This window comes from Stomoxys calcitrans, chromosome 2 (assembly GCF_963082655.1).
Source record: "Stomoxys calcitrans chromosome 2, idStoCalc2.1, whole genome shotgun sequence".
In the NCBI taxonomy this organism is placed as follows: Eukaryota; Metazoa; Arthropoda; class Insecta; order Diptera; family Muscidae; genus Stomoxys; species Stomoxys calcitrans.
The window spans coordinates 229,518,053-229,541,808 of NC_081553.1; the positions used below are offsets into that span (position 1 = coordinate 229,518,053).

Sequence of the window (23,756 nt, forward strand, 5' to 3'; positions counted from 1 at the left end):
AGGATGTCGAAGGGCTTAACACAACTTACTGTCCCAAAGTTGAGCAAAAATGGGATAATAAATGTGGCTTTTATGGGCCTAAGACCCTGAATAGGCGGATCGATCTATATGGGGGATATAGCAAGATATAGTCCGATATAGACCATCTTCGAACTTAACCTGCTTATGGACAAAAAAATAATCTGTAAAAAGTTTCAGCTCAATATCTCTATTTTTAAAGACTGTAGCGTGATTTCAACAGACAGACAGACATGGCTTAATCTTCCTATACTTTAGAGGGTCGGAAATGGATATTTCGATGTGTTGCAAACGGAATGACGAAATGAATATACCCCCATTCTTCGGTGGTGAGTATAAAAACAGACCAATCGGGACAATATGGGACTCAAAGGTATTAGGGAGTAGATTACGAATATGCCATTGAAAGATAGGTTTTAGAATTTTTTGATATCGTAAGGAGGCGGATCCTCACTCTTTCTCCAAAATCACCATGCAAATATACAATTAAACCGATCTGTACAATATGGGACTCCAATGAAAGGTATTCGGGAGTGGAGTACTAATTTGACATTGGGTCCAGGTGCCTTGGGGGCCGCCTCGACCCAAACCCTCCTCAAATAGGCATATTGGACGATAATGACAAAATTGGATTCAAATAAAAGGTATTAGGGAGCAGATTACGGATATGGTCTGGAAGAAGTAATAGGCTATAGAATTTGTTGATATCTTAAGGTGGCGGACGCTCCCCTTTACCTCAAAAGCACCACCCAAAAATTAAAGTGGACCGATCGGGACGAAGTGGGACCCAAATGAAAGGCATTCGAGAGTAGACTACGAATTTAATATTAAAATTTTGGTCCAAGTACCTAGGGGAACGCACCGACCCGAAACCCCACTCAAATGGGCATTTTAGACGATCATGACAATATGGGACCCCAAAACCCCTTCTCAAATGGGAATGTTTGACAATCATGGCTATATAGGGTACAAATCAGGGGTGTGGTATTTGGGAGTAGATATACAAATTGTTGTTGGAAGATACATGTGGCATTAAGAAAAGAATAAATAAAGAATATGGGTATCAAATTAAAGGTTAGTAGAAGTAGAATACGAATCTTATATACAAATTTGTGATCAAGTCCCAGCGGGACTCCTTCACCCCAAACGGACATGTGGGCCGATAGGGAAAATATGTGATTCAAACGAAAGGTACTTGAGAGTAAAATACAAAACTTACATGAAAGTTTGGGACCTATTCCCAGGCGGGTCTCCCTACCCCAAAATTTTTCACCAAATGGACATGTACACCGAACGCAACAAGATGGAACTAAAACGAAATATATTTAAGAGTAGAATACCAAAATTATATAAAAATTTTGGGTCAATGAACATTATGAAAATACAAATATAAATAATTTTCAAATTTGGACCATTTCAAAAGGGGACCGCAAACACTTTTACTTGAAACCAAGCACCCAGGGACAGCTAATTGTAATTGTAAAAAGATCTAAAACTAAAAGCTTATGATTTAGTGAATTTTTAAATAGCTTATAATTCTTCAAAAAATTAAATTTTGTTATAAAAATAACTAAAACAAGAAACAAATGCTATAATTGAATTTTAAACAGCTATATTCGGAAATTTATATTTTACATATTCATGGTTGAAAATGTACCATACCCTGATATTTTGTCAAAGCCTTCGGCTACTGCTTGGTTTAAAACACACAATATTAGTCAGAATCCTGCTGTGAAGAATGAATTTAGAACTGCGGGCTTCAGGTAGAAATCGTAACTAATAACCCATGTTGTTACACAACCTTTAACACCAACACCATGCAACAAAACACCCATACACAAGAAGGACAGACAAAGCCATTCAACCAACATTCCAGCAAAGATTTTAGTTGTAAAAAGAGAACCGACGTATTTCGAATTTATTTTAACTGTGCCTTTACTTTGTGCTATGGCAAAGATGATCATTGTTATTGTCATCATAATTACCGGAGGGCTTTATGAATTGTTGTTGTTATGCCATGTAGTTTTATTGAGGCGTAAATGGCCAGGTGTACAACATAACTTGTGGCACGCACCGAGGGAGGAGAGTATGAATAAAAAAAGAACTCTTCCACGATTTGGAACCTCAAATAACAGAAAATAGAGAGGGCGATTATAAGAAAATAAGTATGAATTCTAATGTTATTACTATCAACTGATGTCAATGTTGGACAAAATACAAAAATAGGATTTTTCTTATGAAAATCCATGAAAAAATATTTTTTATTAAGTTGTAAACTGTTGAATAATTTTTAATTATTGGCGCATAAAGTGAAATAAAACAATACAAAAATTTTATTATTACTACTCATATTCGATTTCTTGTTTTCTCTTCTTGTTTTGTGATGATCCCACCCACACGAAAATTTTTAATAACTTATTTTTTTTAAATATGCCTTTCAAGCTAATGCCAAATATTATTTAGTCTTAATTATCATTGAAAGAACTTCAAATAAAAGCATTTTGATTTTCCTAATATTTATGGTGATTTTTATTATTTTTGTTTTTGCAGGAGGATTAACGATGGACGACAGAGATAATAACGCTTTGTTTGTGGTAAATATGAATTTTTGTGCAATTTTAAATCTATTTTTTAAGTAATTTAAATATAGATCTATATTTTAAATATTCTAATATTAAAACCCTAATTTAATTCTAGAAAAAATTCTTTACCATAAAGTCATACACATACAGTTTAAAATTCAAATGCCATTTATTTTCATGTGGGTTTTTTTGCTTTCTGGCTATAGATACTCATCTTTTTTGGCATTACTGTCAGTTAAATTGTTCTAGGTGACTCAAACACGGCTGAACCGATTTTCATGAAATTTTCACTGATGTTGCATAATGACCCCGTGGTGAAAAAAGGGAACTAAATTTTTTGATATCTGAAAGGGGAGCGGACCCTTCCCTTTACCCTAATTTTCAGAAACGCCAGATCTCGGTGATGGGTGGTGCGATTTAAGCGAAATTTTGTGTGCTATCTTATAGTAACCTAAAAATAAAAATTTGGTATCCAATTTTTGGATGGGGTATCTAGGGGGACCGCCCCACCCTAAATACTACCAAATATATACTTAGAGCAATCACGACAATATGGGACTCAAATGAAAGATATTTGGAATAAGAAAACGTATCTGATATACAATTGTCGAACCAAATGTTAGGGGTACCACCCCAACCTTCAAAACACCCCTAAATCGGACATATTTACCGACCTTGGCAATCTGGACCTAAAATGAAAGGCATTGGCAAGTATTGGGTTGCCCAAAAAGTAATTGCGGATTTTTCATATAGTCGGCGTTGATAAATTTTTTCACAGTTTGTGACTCTGTAATTGCATTCTTTCTTCTGTCAGTTATCAGCTGTTACTTTTAGCTTGCTTTAGAAAAAAAGTGTAAAAAAAGTATATTTGATTAAAGTTCATTCTAATATTCGGGAAAAGTGTCTATGGGGCCAACCCACCTCATAACACCATCCAAATAAGACATATTTGCTGATCATTACAATATGGGGCTTAAATAAGGTGTTTTTTTTTTTTTTTTTGTAGTATAACATGAATTTGAACACTGAGTGTTCGCCGACTATGGAAATATGGGGCTCATATGAAAGGTATTTGGAAGTAGACCACAAATGTGATTTCAACATTCGGCACTAAATGTCTAAGGGACGTTCCACCCCCATAATAACCCCCAAATAGTACGCATTTGCTCACCATAGTTTTTAGGGCCCATATCCCAAACCGGAAAGATTTGCTGACTTTTCCAATAATGAGTTTAAATAAAATGGTATTGAAGATTAGAAAACGAATTTGATATTCAATTTTGAGGCCAATGACAAAATAAATGATATTTGAAAGTAGAGCCCGAAGCTGATTTATTTTCAGGGCTAAGAGTTCGGTGAACCAACCCGCTGCCTAAATCGGACATATTTAACGACCATGTCAATGTGGGGATCAAATGAAATGTATTAGGGAGTAGAGCACAAAATTGATACCCACTTTCGGGACCAATTTTCTGGGGGTCTATCCCTATTCCAAAACTCCCACAAACAGCAATTACTTACTATGGGGGTACTTGGGAGTAGAATACGGATTTGATATAGAAATGTGGGACCATGTATTTGGAACACCGCCCCTTCCCCCAAAAAACCCTCCCCCAAAAAGTACAAATTTACCGACTATGGCCATATGTGGCTCAAATGAAAGGTATTGGAGATTAGAAAACGAATTTGATAACCAAATTTTTGGCCAAATGTTTGGAGACTCCTCATCCCATAAAATTTCCTTTGTCCAATGGCAATATTAGGTTTAAATAAATGCTATTTGAGGGTAGAGCACGATGCTTATATTTTTTTCAGAGCTAAATGCTTGGGGACCCCGGAAACACTCTTAAATCGAACATTAATCGGATTTTAAGAGTGGAGTACTTCTAACATTCAAACTAAAACACTTCGAGCGAATTCGTAGAGCAATAAAGATCATATAGAGCTCATATAAAGGCATTTATATTGTAATACTGTTAGCCAAGCGATATACATTTACTATTTTCGTATCATGATTTTCACTAAAAGCTCTTGAATTGTCGAAAATAAATATTCAAAGAATAATTTTGTTCCATATAAAGTAAGAGAAGGCGCAGAGGAGATCGGGTACCAGAGACGACACTTGAGATCAAGTGCAAAGCACTGCTGCCAGTGTCACAGTCTTGAATTGATGGAACTCTGGTATTGCCATCTGGAAGTTCATACTAAACGGATGGATCAAACCAAGAGTGGGCCTGGGAGTTTGCAAAATGCAAACTTTGCCCATGAACATTCCACTTAGGAACATCGACAAACTTCTCACATATCAATGAGTGCAGTCCGATTCAAGTTTAAGCTCAATGGTTAGAGGCCTAATATTATAGCCGAGACCGAACGGTGTGCCGCAGTGCGATACCGCTTTGGAGAGAAGATTTACTTGGCATAGTTCCTCAAATGTTGCCAGCATTAGGAGGGGAAAACCACACAACAGGGAATATAAAAGCAAAGTAATTTAAAATTTTTCAAGAAATCGCCTTGTTTTGTTAGAGAGGCTTTCATGTAGACGACTCTCCGTTTTAAATTATTGATCATCTGAAGAGACTAATTCTTGCCGTACACTGTAGGGCATATGGTAATTTTACAAAATTTCCCCATTGTCATGATTTCCGAGCAACATGTAATAATGGTATATATATGAAGCTCTTTTCCAGCTAATTTTCACAAATAAATTGGTTAAATTACCCTTATACCTTATTAAATGACCACCAAAGTACACCGTAGCTTCCCAGGCATAGTTCGAAGGACATAATGACAAAAAAAAATTTCTAAACAAATCTAATTTCTTTCCTTCAGCATGCTTGGAAGTCAAAAAGACAAGGCTTATCACAGTGATGACCATAGTAATGCAGATTCAAATTTCTCTTCACTTTGGAAAATAAAAGCCAAAAAGGCATTTTCCCATGCAGATCAAACTAGTTCTAAGAAATTTTTCCAAGAAAATCTTTTTGTCTTAGATGCAAATCTTAAGAAATGTCCATGCTAGAAAAAAAAACCGGTTTGCTCACAACTCTACATACAATTTCTTAACAAATTAAATTACATTATTACATTGTCTTCCTCATTCTCCACATCTCCCTTCTATAAAATCACCACCTCAAAAAAAAAATAAAATCATAAACTACAGAGACCCACAAAACAAATTCCTTTACATCAAAAGCAAACAATCACTGTGTTGCTATTTTGCTAAGCAAATAAAAATGCATTGCAGCACAACTATCCCCTAAAACAATAAAAATCCTCTTAGAAAGAGAAGAGAGAGAGAGGGTAAAGGAAGAACTTTTTCCACCAAAGGAATGAAGGCGACAACAACTACTCGGTCTGTTATTTTTGGGTACAGTTACGGGCTCTCTTGCGACTTTTCAAACTCAGCCCAAAATCATTCTGTTGCATTCGCTTCCTCATCATCCGCATCGTCATCAATCGATAGGGGACGAGTGCAAGGTACAAAATAATACCTTCTGCCGCATTCCAAACAACCACCAGGCTAAGCAAAGTTTAGCTCAGAGCAGTGGCGAGTGCCAATCATGAAAGAAAAAACCCACCACCCCTTGAAAGAATAACTATCAATAGAGGCCAAAGCAATAGTTGGTGCAGAGAAATGCATTACCAAATTGTAGTTATTGACAAAGGACACTTTTTATAAATGAAATTCCTTTAGAGAATTGCCTTTTTCAACTAATACTACATTCAAAAAAAAACGCCAGAAGTCATGGAAGTTGTCTTGGCAACAACCAGTTTAGAGTATTAAATTAACCATTATTCCGCCTTATTAAACTATCTCCTCTTTGACGAGTTTTCTCTATGCCTTCAAAAAGGCCAAAGGACGAAAAGTTGTCAGTCTCTTCATCGTTTATCCTTCATGCAGTAGGCGTTAAGAAAAAAAAAACAGAAATGTTGGAAAAATATACGTTAGAAAGGTCAATGACCCTCTTTAATTTTTTTTTTTTAAATAAAAACAAAAAATAAAAAAACTATATATAAATAAAATAAAATAAAATAAAGGAAAGGCGGATCTGATCTATTGATATCCAACACTGCATTGGGTAAGCAGGCTAAATAAAATACCTGGGTGTTTTGCTGGACAGGAAATTGAACTTCAAGTCCCACATTTTGGAAAGGGCAAGAAAGGCCACTCTTGCCCTATACACCTGCAAGAAAGCCATTGGCAAAAGTTGGGGGTTTAGACCGCGTGTCATGCATTGAGTATATACTGCAGTTGTCAGACCTATAATGCTATATGGTGTTGTGGTCTGGTGGACGGCGCTTCAAAAATCTACCTACTGCTCAGTACTTAACCGGATCCAAAAGATGGCTTGTTTGTGCGTCACAACCGCACTGAGGACGACACCATCTGATGCACTGAATTTAATGCCTCATCTTACGCCTCTGGACATTGCGGCTACCCAAATTGTAGCGAACACTGCCGTGGGTTAAAGGTCATGTGTCGGCTACGAACACTGTGTTATTCTTGATACAATATCCGATGTTCCAGGCAGTGTGGATTACACCCTACCTGAGACGCTTTTTCATAAAAATTACTGTACCACTATTCTTGATAGAACCGATTGGAACTACGATATCCATGGTAACAGAAGTTACATACACTTCTATACGGATGGTTCCAAACGAAATGACCAGGTGGGCTTTGGGGTGTACTCTAAAGATCTAGAAATGGTCATATCGAAGAGCTTACCCGACCACTGCAGTGTGTATCAAGCAGAGATCCTTGGAATTAAGGAAGTGGTAGAATGGCTGCGATATAATGTCATATTTTCATAAATATATTTTCAGGCAGCCATTGGCATAAATATATTTTCAGGCAGCCATTAAATCCGTGGAGAACGTATTTCTGAACACAAAAAACGCCCTCGACTATCGCAGAGATGGCTGAACAGATCAAAATTCACCTGTTCTGGGTGCCGGGCCACAGAGATATCCCAGGGAGTTCTAAAGCAGACGAGCTTGCGAGACTAGGAACTACCTTACACACTCCAGGGACATTGGAATCTGTGGGTATGCCTCTAGCGACATGTAAGCTAAGTTTTCAGGACCAGGCCCGAAGGGCAACGAATGATAGGTGGTCGCAAAGAGGGTGCTATGAGCATTCCAAAACTATGTGGCCTAATCTAGACTTGAAGAGGTCTACTGCTTTCCTGTCATTGGTTAGAACTACGCTTACAAAAGCTCTAAAAGTGAAAATCTGTTGATAGTTGTATATGGGAGATATATCTGGACCTGAACCGATTTTTATGAAATCCAACAGCAATCTGAACCGATTACGACAAAACTCCGCACGTTGTGTGGTAGTTCAAAGTTCAAAAATCCAATGCTTCTACAAAATCCGTACTTCTATAAAATCCTTAATTGTGCTTCATGCCACCCTCCTTAGTCGGTTCATGTCTGGTATTGTGACACCACCTAAGCGCCGGTGTCTGTTAGCAGCAAAAACCCGACAATGACATAGAAAATACTCCAGCTTCTCACCAACTACCCAAAATGCTCGATTTTCATAATTTTTATAACCTTCACCATTGGATGGGGGTATACTAATTTCGTCATGCTGTTTGTATATATATTCTTGATCGTAATGACATTCTATGCCCGTCCGTCTGTCTATCGAAAGCACGAAGAAGGAGTAAAGCTAGTCGCTTGAAATTTTACACAAATACTTCTTATTAGTTTAGTAGGTTGGGATTGTAAATGGGCCAGATCGGTCCATGTTTTGATATAGCTGCCACATAAACCGAGCTTGGGTCTTGACTTTTTCAGTCTCTAGAGGGCGCAATTATTATCCGGTTTAGCTGAAACTTTACACATGATGTTTTTGCACCACTTCCAATAGCTGTGCAAAGTATGGTTGAAATCGGTCTATCACCTGATGGAGCGGTCATATAAACCGATCTGGAGTCTTGACTTCTTGACAATTATTATCCGATTTAGCTGAAATTTTGTGCAACAGCTTCTCCCAAGACCTTCAATATATGTGTCAAATATGGTTTGAAACTGATACAGCTCCCAACCGATCTCCCTAACTTACTTCTTGAGCTCCTAAAGGGCGCAATTCTTATTCAAATTGGCTGAAAGTTTACACAATGACTGACTCTACTATGGTCTCCAACACTCAATTCAATTCAATCCAATAGCATAGCAATTCTTTTTTTTTATACTTTGTTTACCTAAAAAGAGGTACCGGGAAAAGAATTCGACAAATTCGATCTATTGGTTGCCCAAAAAGTAATTGCGGATTTTTCATATAGTCGGCGTTGACAAATTTTTTCACAGCTTGTGACTCTGTAATTGCATTCTTTCTTCTGTCAGTTATCAGCTGTTACTTTTAACTTGCTTTAGAAAAAAGTGTAAAAAAAGTATATTTGATTAAAGTTCATTTTAAGTTTTATTAAAAATGCATTTACTTTCTTTTAAAAAAGCCGCAATTAATTTTTGGGCAACCCAATATAATGAAGGGTATAAAAGATTCGGGCCGGCCGAACTTAACACGCTTTTACTTGTTTTTTCTTGATAGTTCCCAAAATCGCTACAAGATTGTCGGATTGAGATCTACAATAACTTTTACCATGCATTTGAGGTTCGATTGTCATTGTATTGCTTGATTTGGATTGATGTCAAAATGTACAAATTTACAAATATAGTGAACTTAGGGCCGTAAAATGTTTTAGTTTCTTTTTTTTTGATTTTTGTTGTATTGTTAACACATTTTTATAAACACTTTTTTTGAAAAAAAAAAAATTAAAGTAAACTTTTTTAAAATACAACAGGCAGTCTCTGACCGTTTCTTGAAATATTGCACACTAAAATCAGTGTTTCTCAACATATTCTTGACTACCCATTAGATTTCTTTTAAGATTTTACTACTTTTCTAGATTATAAGTAAACTCATATCAAACTAATGTCTATGCTTATTTTAAACTAAATTGAAAAAAATTTGCAAAGAAGCCTCTTCTAGTTTGTTCTATTTTTTTTTTTTTTTTTTGTTTAACTAACTACAAATGTGTGTTTTCAACTACGCCAAACCATCACTTGGTCATATTACAGCCTCCCTTGGGTTGCTTACTTTAAATGGTTATTTAAGAAATATTTAAACTCCCAAATTTACTAAACAACTCTTCATCAGCCATCACTACCAAATGAGTAGAAAATTGGGTTATATATGTATTCCAACTGCCAACAAGCCCTTAAACCCTTGAAACTCAAACTCAATTTTCTTTGCTTTGCCAAAGTTTTGGGTAGCAACCTTCCTTCCACCCCCACCCATTTAAAAAGAAAAAAAAGGGCTAAAAAAGCAAATTATCCTTAAACTCGGCAGAGAACTTGGCAAGCCTTATTAAAATAAGGGTTAACAAAATTATCTAAACTTTTTAGAGGATGTTTGAGTGGGTTGAGAACATACTCTGCTCCTTCACAAGCAGGTTTAGAAAACTAAGAAGGCTGGTTTGCCCCTTTTCCCCTTCAAAATGGAAGTGACCATATTTTAAAACTCTTACATTTTTCTAAATTGTCTATTTAATGGGTTTCTCCTTTCTTTCTTTACCTTGTTTATTTGCAGAGAGACTTTTAAGCGCGCGTAAAAAAGGAGAGAGTTACAATACAAAACCAATACAAAATTTTTGAAAAAAATAAACATCAAACTTAAAATTTCAACTAAAAAAATCTTGAAAAACCAAAATTAGAAAATGTTCTTTTTTAAATTTTGAACAACATCAATTAAAAAGAAAAATAAATCCCAATTAAAATATAAAAACAAAATCAATGAATATAAAAATTCCTTATAAAGATCTAGACGAAAACAAAAAAATTCATTCTTGATGAGGACAAAAAGACATGACAAAAGCAAAAAACAATCAAACACAAAGGAATATCTATAATTTTCACAATAAAAATTAAATGCAAAAGACATTCGCATGTGTGTGGTGGTGGAAAGAAGTAACAAAACAAAATTTACAATTAGAAAAAGGAAAAAACGTAAACGTCATATTTTGAAAAGGAAGGCAAAACGCAAGGAGGAGCTGAAGAAGAGTAAAGGGAAAAACCAAAACACAATATTCCGAACCAATCAAAATTTCTAAGTTTGGCGAGAACGAACCAGAAAGTGAAAGCGAGCTCAAATTCAGTTTTCAGTTTGCCCCCCCCGCCACAAGTCAGCAAAAATATTTTTTTGTAGAACGCCAAAGAAAACAAGGAAACGGAAAAGGAAATAAAACACCCATACGCACACAAACATAGCATAATAATAAGAGACAAGAATAGTAAAAACTAGACTGAGAAAAACAAAAACACAAGGCCACTACCAAAATAAGGGAAATCATACCTGGGGAAGTAAAGGATTCTTTTGGTAATATAAACAAATTCTAAAAGGAGCCTAACAAAGGAAAGCTTCAAATTTGAATATTTTCATTGCCATAACCCCATTGAACTAAGAGCAAACCAACCGAACACCCCACTTCGTTTACTTGCATTTTTCCCACTCCCACCTGCTGCTGCTGCCCAAAGCCCCCACCAAAATAACGCCGGCAACAACGCACTCTTCTTCCCAAACTTGAAACACACACAGAAACAGCACTCACCCACATCAAATCAATTTTTGTCCAAAGGGGGAAAAACAACAAAGACGGCGAGTTTTCAAATCGCCTGCTGCCCGAGACAAAAAACCGAAAACAGACACGCACCAAACAACTAACTTTGCTTGGTTTTCCCGGCTGGTTGCTGTTGTTGTGGCTGAGATTTTGGGGAAGTGAAGCGAAACGGAAACGTCGAGTTAAACACTGGCAAACACACACTCACACGCACCCTCTGTGAGAGCAAAACGAAAAAAGTAAATTACTTACACACACTCTCACGACTAAGAGAGTAGTCTTAGTCTCAGGCAAGATTAAGCCTCTGTACTCGGCCACCACATATGCCTGAGTGAATCAAACACAGGGAGAGCAATTGTGAGTCAAGGCCCTATCTGCACACACACACACACACTCTCGCCAGAAGGCAAAGCAAGGAGAAAAGACGGCGAATCCAAAAACTCTTATCTTTAGTAGTCAACCGAAAACGGGGGAGTTGGATATTAAAATAAAACAATAATTACACAAGAGCCAAAAGAGAGAGCCCATAAGCCAGAGCGAAGGATTAAGATTTCCTTTAGACTCCCCTAGAGAGCAAGAGTAATAATTGAGAGTTTTAAGCTCAAGCTCCTTTTGCTCCGGCAAAATTCCTTTCTCTGTTTACCTCTTGGGCAAGGAAATTGAGCCAAAGGAAATTGAGGAACAGAGCGGCCACCAGGAACAAACGAACGCGTGTGCTTTGCTCACGTAGCTGCTGCTGCTGTGCTGCTGCTCCACCAATCACTTCGGGTGTTAGGGGGGGCGGCATCTGATGATGTCATCAGAGGAGGACACAGATTGTTTTGGTTTGTTCACTGCTGATGATAAGTCATTGCTTAAGGCAACATTGACGACAAATTCAAGCTTAACAACTGCAACAACAACAACAACGACGACGACGCCCTCAAACGCCAATATCTATGAAGCGGCCAGGACCGCTCTTAACGACTTTCAGAGCCAAGAATTCAAGGAAACACTGACAAATCTTAAAACGGAGGAGGACACGGAAACGCCAAATAACGGCTACGACCAGCTATCATCCTCATCCTCCTCACCCCAACCTTTAAGCAGGGGAAAGGAACAACAGCAACAACACTGCCTGAAACGGCGGCAAAAATATAAAAGCGACCAAGACCAAGATATTCTAATAAAAACCAAAGGAGTAAAAAAACCCAAGGAAAACGGCGAAAATCCAACAAAAGACTCAAACAGCAACCAAGAGGAGACCACAAATATTATAGCCGACAACGACGACGACGGCGACGACGCCAATAACCACGGCGACAACGACTTGCAAGAGTGTATAAAAAATTCTAAAACAGCCACTACGACTAACACAGAGGCACAAAACGAAGAAGAAGACGACGACGACGAAGTTATATTTCTCTTCGCCGGCAATACTCTTAACACTGTCGGCAGTAGTGTTGGTGGGGTTGGTGGTAGTAGTGGTAGTAGCTCCTCACACACCAACAACAGCCCTAAACGTAGTGGTGGTGGCCGTATAAGTCAGAGTGGTGCTGGTGGTGGTGGTGCTACGGCAAAGACAAACACAAAAACACCACCATCATCATCGTCATCGTCATCTGGAAGAGCAAACACAGCCACATCGTCATCTACACTCAACAGCAGCAACAACAACACCACTACTACTCAAGCAGGAATAACGGCGACGAATTCGTCGTCTACAGGCACGACGACGACAACGACAACGCAGCCGCCATCAACGACGACTACGACGACGACGGCCACGACAATTTCAGAAAACGGCAATAACAGCAGTAAACAACAAGTCGTACAAGTCGTTGAACATTTTACAGAAAGTAGTCATAGTGGTGCCGTCAATAAGACAACAACGTCATCTCCGTTAGCTCTCGCCTCGCAGACGTCGTGTGGCTCGAGAAAAATTACGGAACTCAAATCGAATAATAATAGCAAGAAAAAATCGTCTCAGACAGGAAATTTACAAAATCGAAACACAAAAGTGACGAGTAGTGCTACTTCCTCTTCATTATCCTTAAATAACAAAAAGAATACAGCAACAACAAAGCGTAGTAGTGCAACAACATTAGCATCCTCTATAACAGCAACAACCTCAAATACAACGACGCCTAGTACGTCATTGCGTTTAAGTGATAATTCCAATGTGAATGAAACGAACGGTAATAGTAATAATCATAATAACAACGGTACGATAACCGCAAATAATTGTAGTGATTTTGAGGATTTCGATAAAAGTGATTTGAATATTTTCGCCTCGTTGCCCAATTTTATACAGCAATTAACGCAACACCAGCAACAATTGCAAAATTCCAACAACAGCAACAACAATAACAATAATAATAGCAATAACAATAACAGCAACAATTCAAGTCCCTCGGCATCACAATTGGCCCTTTCACAGCCAGCCACAATATTAACGCCGTCAACAGCTGCTGCCTTAATGAGTAGTGCTGCTGCGGCTGCCGCGGGTGCCGCTGGAGGAGCTCTATATGGGGCCTTATTAAATCAATCACAATCATCGACCTCACCCACTGCCCATCATCATCATCATCTGTCGTCGTCGGTGACGACGAAAAGTTTCCTAACACCCAACTGCACCAGTAACAATAGTAGTGGTCAGCAACAAAATTCGCCGGGGTCATCCTCGTCACCCACCGCCTCCTTGCTGACGGGCCAATTCACGGCCGCCCTTGGCAATTTCTTTGGGGCCAACGGTTTCGGCTCGGCCAAAATGCTAAACGAATTGTTTGGCCGTCAAATGAAGCAGGCCCAGGATGCTACCAGTGGGCTACCCACAAACTTGGACAATGCCATGTTGGCAGCGGCCATGGAGTCGGCCACCAGTGCCGATTTGCTCAGTGCTGCTGGCCTTGTGAACTCCTTGGGCCTTAATGCCACCACCAAATTGCTCAATAACAACACAATAAATGCCAATAATGCTGATACACAGCAACAGCAGCAGATCACCTCCTCGCCCTCTCCCAAAAATCGCCGCATTAGCAATTGCAGCGAGCGATCTGTGGAGGAGAATGGTACCGCCCGCTCCGTAGGTGACCTCAGTGCTACCACTCCACCCAGAGCTCCCTCGGTAGGTAATAACAATTCGAATAATGCAAATTCCCTATCCAACAACAGCCAACATGGCAGCTCCACCTCGCCCAATTTGCAACAGCAACAAAATGATTTGGCCCATCATATGCTGCGTAACATACTGCAAGGTAAGAAGGAGCTCATGCAACTGGATCAGGAGTTGCGCTCTGTCATAAGCCAACAACAGCAACAGCAGCAGCAACAGCAGAATAAGGAACCCCAGGATTCTCTTAAAATGGCCAACAATAACAACAACTCAAATAGCACTAACAACAACAATAATAACTCAGCCAACAATAATAACAACAACAATGTCAGCGATTCAAAATCGTCCAATACCAATGTGATAAATCTTATCGAAGATTCACTATCCGAAATCAAAATCAAAAGTGAACCCAGTTTACATGCCAACTCCATGGATGGCCTAATGAATGGCGATCGTCGCAAGTCCTCGGACTCCGAGGGCCTCAACTCCCCGGCTGCCCAGCAGGAGGAGCAACAATCGGAATGCGATCAAATGGAGCAGGAGCCCGACAGTGATCATCGAGCCGATAGCGAACACATGGATATGACTGCGGTGGTAACCAAGAAGGAGGCCGATGAGATACTCGAAGATGTTGAGCTCATGGGCCTCAACTCCAGATCGGATTTGGAGTCCTTGGCCTCGCCCAGCCAATCGGATATGATGTTGCTGGAAAATAGCAAGGACGATTTGGAGGATGAACTTGACAAAGATGTCTCCTCGGGCATCTCCAAAAAGTCCGACTTGAAAAGAGCCCGTGTGGAAAATATTGTCTCCAGCATGCGCTCCAGCCCCTCGCTCAATCAGGCTCATCTGCAGGTCAATGGCTGCAAGAAACGTAAGCTCTACCAGCCCCAACAGCATGCCATGGAACGTTATGTGGCTGCAGCGGCTGGTCTGAATTTTGGCCTCAATCTTCAGACCATGATGCTAAACGATGCAGACGACTCGGATGAGAATGAGTCGCCCCAGCTACAGCAAAAACGCAACGAGAAGAATGCCCTCAAATCACAATTGCGTTCCATGCAGGAACAGTTGGCCGAGATGCAGCAAAAATATGTGCAATTGTGTTCTCGCATGGAACAGGAGTCCGAGTGCCAAGAAATCGATGATAATGTCAGCGACTGCATGGAGCAAGAGGATAACAATGGAGATCTTTCGCCCTCGCCTCCCCTCACCGGGGAAGATGTGAGCCATGTCGATGACAAGGATCGCCAGAATGGCGATGTAAGGCCCAGCTCTACCTCGCCCTCGTTGAACCTGAAGAGTGATGATAAGATGGTGGTGAACAATCAAAATTCCCTGGACAATACCCCCAATGTGCTGTCGCAAATGATGAGCAAAATGATGTCGGGCAAATTACATAACCCTCTGGTGGGTCATCCACATATGCAGCAGTCGTTCAACGGACCCCTGCCCTTGTTGCAACACATGCCTCAATTGCAGGCTGGCGAGGCAGGGCTAACTCATCCCGCCATCAGCAATGCTGCCGCCATGTATTTGGGCCAGCAATTCTTCTTTGAGCAGGAGGCCCGCATGGCCAAAGAGGCTGCAGAGCAGCAAGAACGCCAGCAGCAACAGCAATTGCAGCAGCAGCAACAACAACAACAGCAGCAGCAGCAACAACAGCAAGTGCAGGAACAACAGGAACAGCAAAGACGTTTCGAGCAGGAGCAGCAGCAACGCCGCAAGGAGGAACAACAAGCTCAGCAGCAGCAACAGCAGGTGGTCCAACAACAGCAGCAAGTTGCTCAGCAACAATTGCGCCAACAGCAGCAACAGTTACAGCAAATGCAGCAGGAACACCAGCAGTCGCTGCAACAGCAGCCCACTCGGCCCCAATTGCATCACAACAATCGCGTCAATGCCCGACATAATACCGCCCTCAAGAGCGAACTCTCCGAGAAGTTCAACATGCTGCGGACCAGTTCGAGCTCCATAATGCGTATGTCCGGAGCCGATCTCGAGGGCCTGGCCGATGTCCTCAAGTCCGAAATAACCACCTCGCTGTCAGCCCTGGTTGACACAATCGTCACTCGCTTCGTACACCAACGCCGCCTCTTCAGCAAACAATCTGACTCGGTCGCTGCCGCCGCCGAACAACTCAACAAGGATCTTCTGCTCGCCTCACAAATCCTCGATCGCAAATCGCCGCGCACCAAGGTGGCCGATCGCTCCGCCAACAATAGCACAAACAGCTCAGCCTCCTCCGCCCAATCGAATGGACACTCCGCAGCAGTGAATCAAGCAGGTAATAATAATGGTAATCTACTCTTAGTTAATAACAATAACTCTAGCTCAACGAATAGTTTAAATAACCCAAATCAATCCAATACTAACACAAATCCTCTGCAAGCCACGCAGCAAGCCGCCCAAATGGGTGCCCACTTGCAAGGCGTTGCCGTTGGCGGCAACGGGCCCCCGGTCAATGTGCCCCAGCATACGTTGAATGCCAATGTGTGCCAGCCCCTGGCCAACAGCCAAAATCCCAATGCGCCAAACAGTATGGCAGCGGCGCTGAATGCCCAGAACTGTCAGAATCTCATAGCAGCGCCCCGCCTTAACGGCAATCAGCTGTCATTCCCCTCGCCAGCGGCCGCAGCTGCTGCAGCCATGGGCTTGCAAATGCATCATGCTGCTGCAGCGGCTGCCATGTCGGCAGCTGCTGCCGCCTCGGGCCAGCAAAATCTGAACAATCAGCAGCACCCCGCCCACATGCAGGGCGATGTTGCAGGGGCGGCCAACAGCCTGGGTGGCATGAATGGTTCGAATTCGAATCTTAACTTAAACTTGACAAATGTGTCAAACCAAAATACTAACAACAATAGCTTAAGTACCATAAATATACCACCACCTCATATACGACCTTCGCCCACAGCGGCAGCAATGTTTCAGGCACCGAAGACGCCGCAAGGCATGAATCCCGTTGCAGCGGCAGCCCTCTACAACTCCATGACGTCGGGTGGAGGGCAGCCATTGAATCCCTTCTGTATGCCAGAGCCGCGTGATCAGCAACAGCAGCAGCAACAGCAACAGCAGCAGCAGCAACAACAACAGCAGCAGCAGCAACAACTCGCCCAACAACAGCAATTGGAACAGAACGAGGCTCTGAGCCTGGTGGTGACGCCCAAGAAGAAACGCCATAAGGTGACGGACACCCGCATAACGCCACGAACGGTAAGTCGCATTTTGGCCCAAGATGGCCTGGTGCCACCCGTGGTAGGAGGTGTCAACGGACCCAATGGCCTCCAAGCGGCCAGTGGACAACAGATGCAATCACAACAACAAATGAATGGACCCTGCAATAACAATGGCAGCAATGCCCTGAATCCCGCCTCGCTAAACAATAACATTAACAGCAGCAACAACAACAACAACAGCAACAGTAGCAATAACATTGCGAACAACAATAACAATGGGGGCAACGGTTGTCCCACCTCATCCGGGTCAAGCAATAATCAAAGCAACAGCATTTCCACACCCGCCCAAAGTCCATCGCCACGGAGTCAGGCGCCAGCCTTCCATCCGAATGTGCCGCCACCACCACCACCCATGTTGCCCGTGTCGTTGCCCACCTCGGTCGCCATACCCAATCCTTCGCTACACGAATCGCAAGTCTTCTCACCGTACAGTCCATTCTTTAATCCGCATGCACCGCCGCCACATGGCCCACACGCCCCGCCCACAGCCGCTCAAATGCACCACATCAAAATGTCGTCCAGCCCGCCCGGCGGCCTGGGCAGCCTAATGGATACACGCGATGGGTCACCGCCACTGCCACCACATCCCTCGACCATGTTACATCCCGCGCTGCTGGCGGCCGCCCATCACGGTGGCTCACCCGACTACAGTGCCCATTTGCGTGCTGCCATGGATGCTCAGGATCGCAGTTCCGATTGCAATTCAGCCGATATGCAATTCGATGGAATGCAACCAACCATATCGTTTTTGAAACAACAGATGATGTGAGTATATAGACATGGTAGTTTTCCCAAAACCAAAAAAAAAAAAAACAAAAAACTACAAAAATATATTAAAGCATGTTGATAAGATTTAGTTAAGCTTTTTTTGTTTGTTTACCAAAAGGGAAAAGGTGAATGAAGAGAATTGTAAAGATCTGATAGTCACACCTTCCTGCCTCCATAACCCTTAACTACCCCTTCCTTTTTTCATTGATCCATTTCCTTTACTTTATGCCAAGGATTGTTGACAGTAGTCATTTTTCATACCAGTAAAATATTGTCTAGCAACCATATCCATAGCCATACCCATTCCTTTCTTAGGCCCTTGCCCTGTCAACCCGTTCTAGGTCCATTTTCTTACCTTTCTTAGGAGTCCATGGATTTGTACAGTAGGAAACCAATCAAGTGTCTCTTTATTGCATTGCAAAATTCTGAAAACAAAAAAGTTGCTGCCTTAAGTAGTTCCTACAGAAGTGCAAACAAGCCAAATCGTTGAATGTATGCAGCAAAAGAACAGCAGCAACCCAATCTCTTATAATAAGTAGCAGTGAAATCAAAACCTTATTTCAACAACCCCAATCACTTAACTATTCAAATCAAAAAAACAACAAGCAACCAATCACCCAAGCATTCATACATCCCTGCCACCCCCTCCCAAACCGCCATCGCAAGCATAAAAACCGACGAAGCTTGGAAATAAACTTAAGAATTTTTGCTAAAGAATCAACAACCCATTGATTACAAAATGCTTCAACAAATCTTTAAGCCCAAACGTAGCCTCACCCCAATCCCAAATGAAACCCCTATTACCCCCACGGGCCATGCAACTTGATGCAGCGCGCCAATCTGGCCAACAACCGTCAGCACCTTTTACTTTTACTGCTGCTAGCTGAGAGTGAGGAACCACCCCACCCCCTCGCCACTTACCTTACAACTCTTCCTTTGGCAATGTTCGTTCGTTCGTTCGTTTCAATCAAGGTGCATTGCATTCAAAATCAATCAATGCACTCAGGTTCAGTTCAATTTTTTTTTTTTGTAAACTTGCCGTGTGCTTTTTCCCTGTTTTCTTTCTTATTTTTCTGCTGCAAATACGAAGAGAAAATTGCAGCAGCACCAACAGCAACAACAACTACAAAGCCAATGACTAGAAAACATGGCAAAGTTCTTGTGGTTGTTGCTTTTAGTTCTTGTTTCGTTACATTGAGGTATGCATGCATCAGTGTGTTTGTGTGTGTATGTGTGGGAAAAATGATTTCTTTTTTCCCCAATAGAAAATCCTACAAACATTTCCCATCAATCAACGAGAGGCAGGCATCATGCTATGCAACGAACCTTATAGAAATCGTTTCTTCACCTTTTCCCATTCAGTTTTATTGAATGGAGCCCTCCCTTGTGGGGCCATGGTTAGAGTTAAAAGAGTAAGAGTTTGCAGCATGCCCAACTCGGCTTGTTTTTTTTTTTTTTTTTGATTATTCTTATCATACTTTTATATCAAAAATATATACGTTTATGCTCATTTTGAATGCCTTTATATTCATTAAGTTCTTGTTTTTGTTTTCTTTCTCTTTTTTCCCCAAAATTCAAATGATTTTGTCTAAATTTCGACCTCAATGCTTAATGCTCCACCAATTTCTTTGGCGTTTTGTCATTCGATTTAATTGCTTTCTATAATTGTATGAAAATTCCAAAAACAAATATGTTTTGCCAATTTTTTGAGCAATTTTCTACATTTGTTTTTAATTTTTGTTTTCTTGCTATTGCCAACAAAACAAAACGACAAACACCATTTCCATGATACACAAAAATTTTAGCAAAAATAGCGATTCATTGACCACCTCGCATTCATCGACGCTGACGCCGATGCATCTGCGCAAAGCGAAACTGATGTTCTTCTGGGTGCGCTATCCATCGTCATCCGTATTGAAAATGTATTTCCCCGACATTAAATTCAATAAGAATAACACAGCACAATTGGTGAAATGGTTCTCGAATTTCCGGTAAGTAAAAAAAACATTTTCTCTTCCATATTACATACAATTTTAAAAAATTTTATAAAAAAGGCTTTTAAACAAGTAAAACAAATCAGAAACTAATTTAGCAGGGATGTACAATTTTGTACATTTTATAAAATATTAGTACGCAAAACAATATACAGATAAATATTTTCTTAAATTGAAAATAATACACTTTTCAAAAATATTTCTTGTTTAGTACGAAAAAAAAAAATCCAAAAAGAATCGATCTAGCCATGTCCGTCCGTCTGTCTGTCGAAAGCACGCTAACTTTCGAAGGAGTAAAGCTAGCCGTTTGAAATTTTGCACAAATAGTTCTTATAAGTGTAAGCCAGTTGGGATTGTAAATGGACCATATCGGTTCATGTTTTGATATAGCTGCCATATAAACCGATCTGGGATATTGACTTCTTGAGCCACTAGAGGACGCAATTCTTATCCGATTAGGCTGAAAGGTGTAAGGCACGAGGTGTTTTGGTATCACTTTCAACAACTCCGCTAAGTATGGTTCAAATCGGTCCATAACCTGACATAGCTGACATATAAACCGATCTCGGGTCTTCACTTCTGAGCCTCTAGAGGGCGCAATTTCTTTCCGATTTGGCTGAAATTTTGAACGAGGTGTTTTTTTATGATTTTCAACAACTGTGTTAAGTATGGTTGAAATCGGTTCATAACCTTATATAGCTGTCATATAAACCTATCTGGGGTCTTAACATCTTGAACCTATAGGGGGCGCAATTCCTATCCGATTTAGCTTAAATTTTACACGACTTGTTTCGTCATGACTTTCAACGACTGTGCCATGTGCAGGTGAAATCGATGCATAACCTGATATAGTTGTCATATAAAGCGATCTGGTATCTTGACTTCTTGAGCCTCTTTAGAGAGCAATTATTATCTGATTTGGATGAAATTTTGTACAACGGCTTCTCCCATGACCTTCATCATACGTTCGGTCCGAATCGATTACCCTATTTTACTTTTTAAGCCCCTAAAGGGCGAAATCCTTACTCGATTTGGCTGAAATTTTACACAATGACTTCTACTGTGGTCTCCGAATCGGACCATAACTTGATATAAATAGCTCCTATAGAATGGCAAATCTTTTCTTTTATCCTTTCCTTTGTTTGTCTAAAAAGTGATACCGGGAAAAGAACTCGACAAATGCGATCCATGGTGGAGGGTATATATATAACTTAGCACGCTTTTACTTTTTCTTAAATAAACAAATTTTATATTTGAAAACAAAGAACAATTAAAAAAAATTAAAACAACCAAACCAACAAAAAATAAAACTAATAAAAATGGAAAAAACGATCAATCAAAAATTAAAATACACAAAAAAATAATAATTAAAAAAAAAATTAATATTCCTTTTTCTAAGTTTTTAGGAAGAATTAATCTCCATATTCTTCCTAAAAACTTAGAAAAACGAATATTAAATTTTAATTTTGTTTTTTAATTATTTTATTATTATTTTTTTGTGTAATTAAACTTTTGATTGATCGTTTTTTTCCACTCATGTGTTAAAACTTAGCAAATTAAAACAAAAATTTGTGTTGCTAAAAGCAACAAAAAATACAAATTAAAATTACCAAAAATTTTAAAAGAAATAGAGTAGGAAGTTAATGGCAAGTTCAAAAATTTCTTTTAAACTATCCATTAAGGATTAGTGCTCAAAACCTCCACAATAAGCCACCTCATGAATGTTGCCAACATTTGTGAAGGATAACCACCGATTTAAATTTTTGCTGTAGCATCCTGTGTAAAGGTGGCACTTAATATCCGTTATCAACAGCCAATTTGAGATTTGTGAGATAAAAAATTTTATTTTTTTTAAATTCCTTCGTTTTAATTTGTTTTTTATATTTTTCAATTTTTTTTTTTGTGTATGTAAAACATTTTTAAGCTGTTTACTACTAAATTCTAACTTTTCTATTTTTTTCTTTTTTTATATGAAATTAATTTTTTTGGTGATTTTAAATTTTTTTTTTTTGTAATTGTGAAAGTATTTTTAACTGGTTAGCAATTTAATTTTTTTTTTATTATTATATGATAAAATTTTTTTTTTTTTTTGATTATTAAAATTTCTTTATTTCTAAATTTTAAAAATCTTCCAAATTGGATTTCAAAAGTTTTAAAGTATTATGAAGTATACCGTTCTCATTTGTTTTAATTATTAAAAGAAGTCAAGGATTTTATGACATACCATTATTAAACCTGATTACGAAAGCTTTTTGAAAGTATTTTTCATTTGTCAAATTTGTTTCTTTTTATTATTATATACTCATTTAATTTGTTCCATTCTTAATTTTGAAAGAACCGACATTTTCACACTTTTCTTTCACGGAAATAAGCCACAATATGTAGATAAAATTTATTTAAGCTTGTGTGGTTTAAAAACGAACGATCCCCTCTCACAGAGTGATGTGTGGCAAAGCTAATTAGCATTTTCCGTTCGTTTCTTTTATGATTTCATGCATTCATCCTTTTGAAAGGTGTGCAAGAATAGCTGAAGGTGTCAAAAGCCTAATAGAATTCTGTATTATATGCATCTCTGCTCATTTTTTCCTTCTATGCGTTTGTTTGTTATTATGATTTTTTTTTATTAAAATTATTGTAGAAAGGCAACAACAATTTTAAGTGACTAAACATAAGCATTTTGCATACTTTAGAAAAACACACACTCAGTATGGGTTCAAACACATGCACGCACCTGTTTAGAAATGGAAGAATATTCATAAACCCCCCACTACCCCCACACACACACTCATGTGATTTCCTTTTCCGTTGAAAAATGCATAAAATAACGCACCAAAACTCAAACAAACTCACATATTGGCATTCACATAAACGCCTAAGACCCCACATTCTCATGTGTATGGGATTTTAGATTGGTTCGTTATATCTCTTGTGACCCAACTCACCTAGCCCCCCACTCACACAAAACACTTCTTTCGATGATTTTTCTCTATGTGACAATTGTGTTAGGTTCTTTTGTGCGTGAGAACGTTGGGGTTAACTTATGTGGTGTGAGTTTGGGTGTTTGTGCTGCTTTTCTTTAGATAGAGTGAGTGAGTGAGTAAGTCAGAGAGAGAGATTGTTTGGTTTGATGGCATTGGCTGAAGTGAGAGCTCACTAACTATGGTGGGTGGGTATTGGTGGCTGTTTGGTTGGTTGTTTAGAAATCTGTTGTTGCCGTATGGATGGTGGAGATGGGGGGAGAAAACGAACAAGGTTTCAATATAAGTGTGCATGAAAGTAGGCTGGGGGAATCTTATAGAATTTGAGGCTTTTGTGTGTTGTACAAATATGAACAAATTGTTGGTGTTTTGTAAGTCTTAGTACTGGTGTGTTTTAAGTGCCTAAAGTGGCTTTTGTGTTTTTTGTAATAATTTTGCATAATACGCAAAATTGTT

At 39.6% G+C, this 23,756-nt stretch overlaps 1 protein-coding gene across 6 annotated transcripts in view; it reads left to right on the forward strand.

The window, feature by feature from the left end:
• Nucleotides 1-23,756, forward strand: part of LOC106080393 (homeobox protein prospero) — a 237,675-nt gene that overhangs the window by 202,952 nt on the left and 10,967 nt on the right. For 5 of the 6 annotated variants that reach the window (XM_059361345.1, XM_059361342.1, XM_059361344.1 and 2 more), the window contains 4 exons: nucleotides 2,569-2,612; nucleotides 10,204-16,611; nucleotides 17,239-18,325; nucleotides 20,134-20,319. In XM_059361345.1, the coding sequence (XP_059217328.1) occupies nucleotides 12,021-16,611; nucleotides 17,239-18,325; nucleotides 20,134-20,319 (5,864 nt within the window). In that variant the 5' untranslated portion in view covers nucleotides 2,569-2,612; nucleotides 10,204-12,020. The remainder of the gene's footprint in view (nucleotides 1-2,568; nucleotides 2,613-10,203; nucleotides 16,612-17,238; nucleotides 18,326-20,133; nucleotides 20,320-23,756) is intronic. The other variant, XM_059361346.1, reaches the window with a different exon arrangement.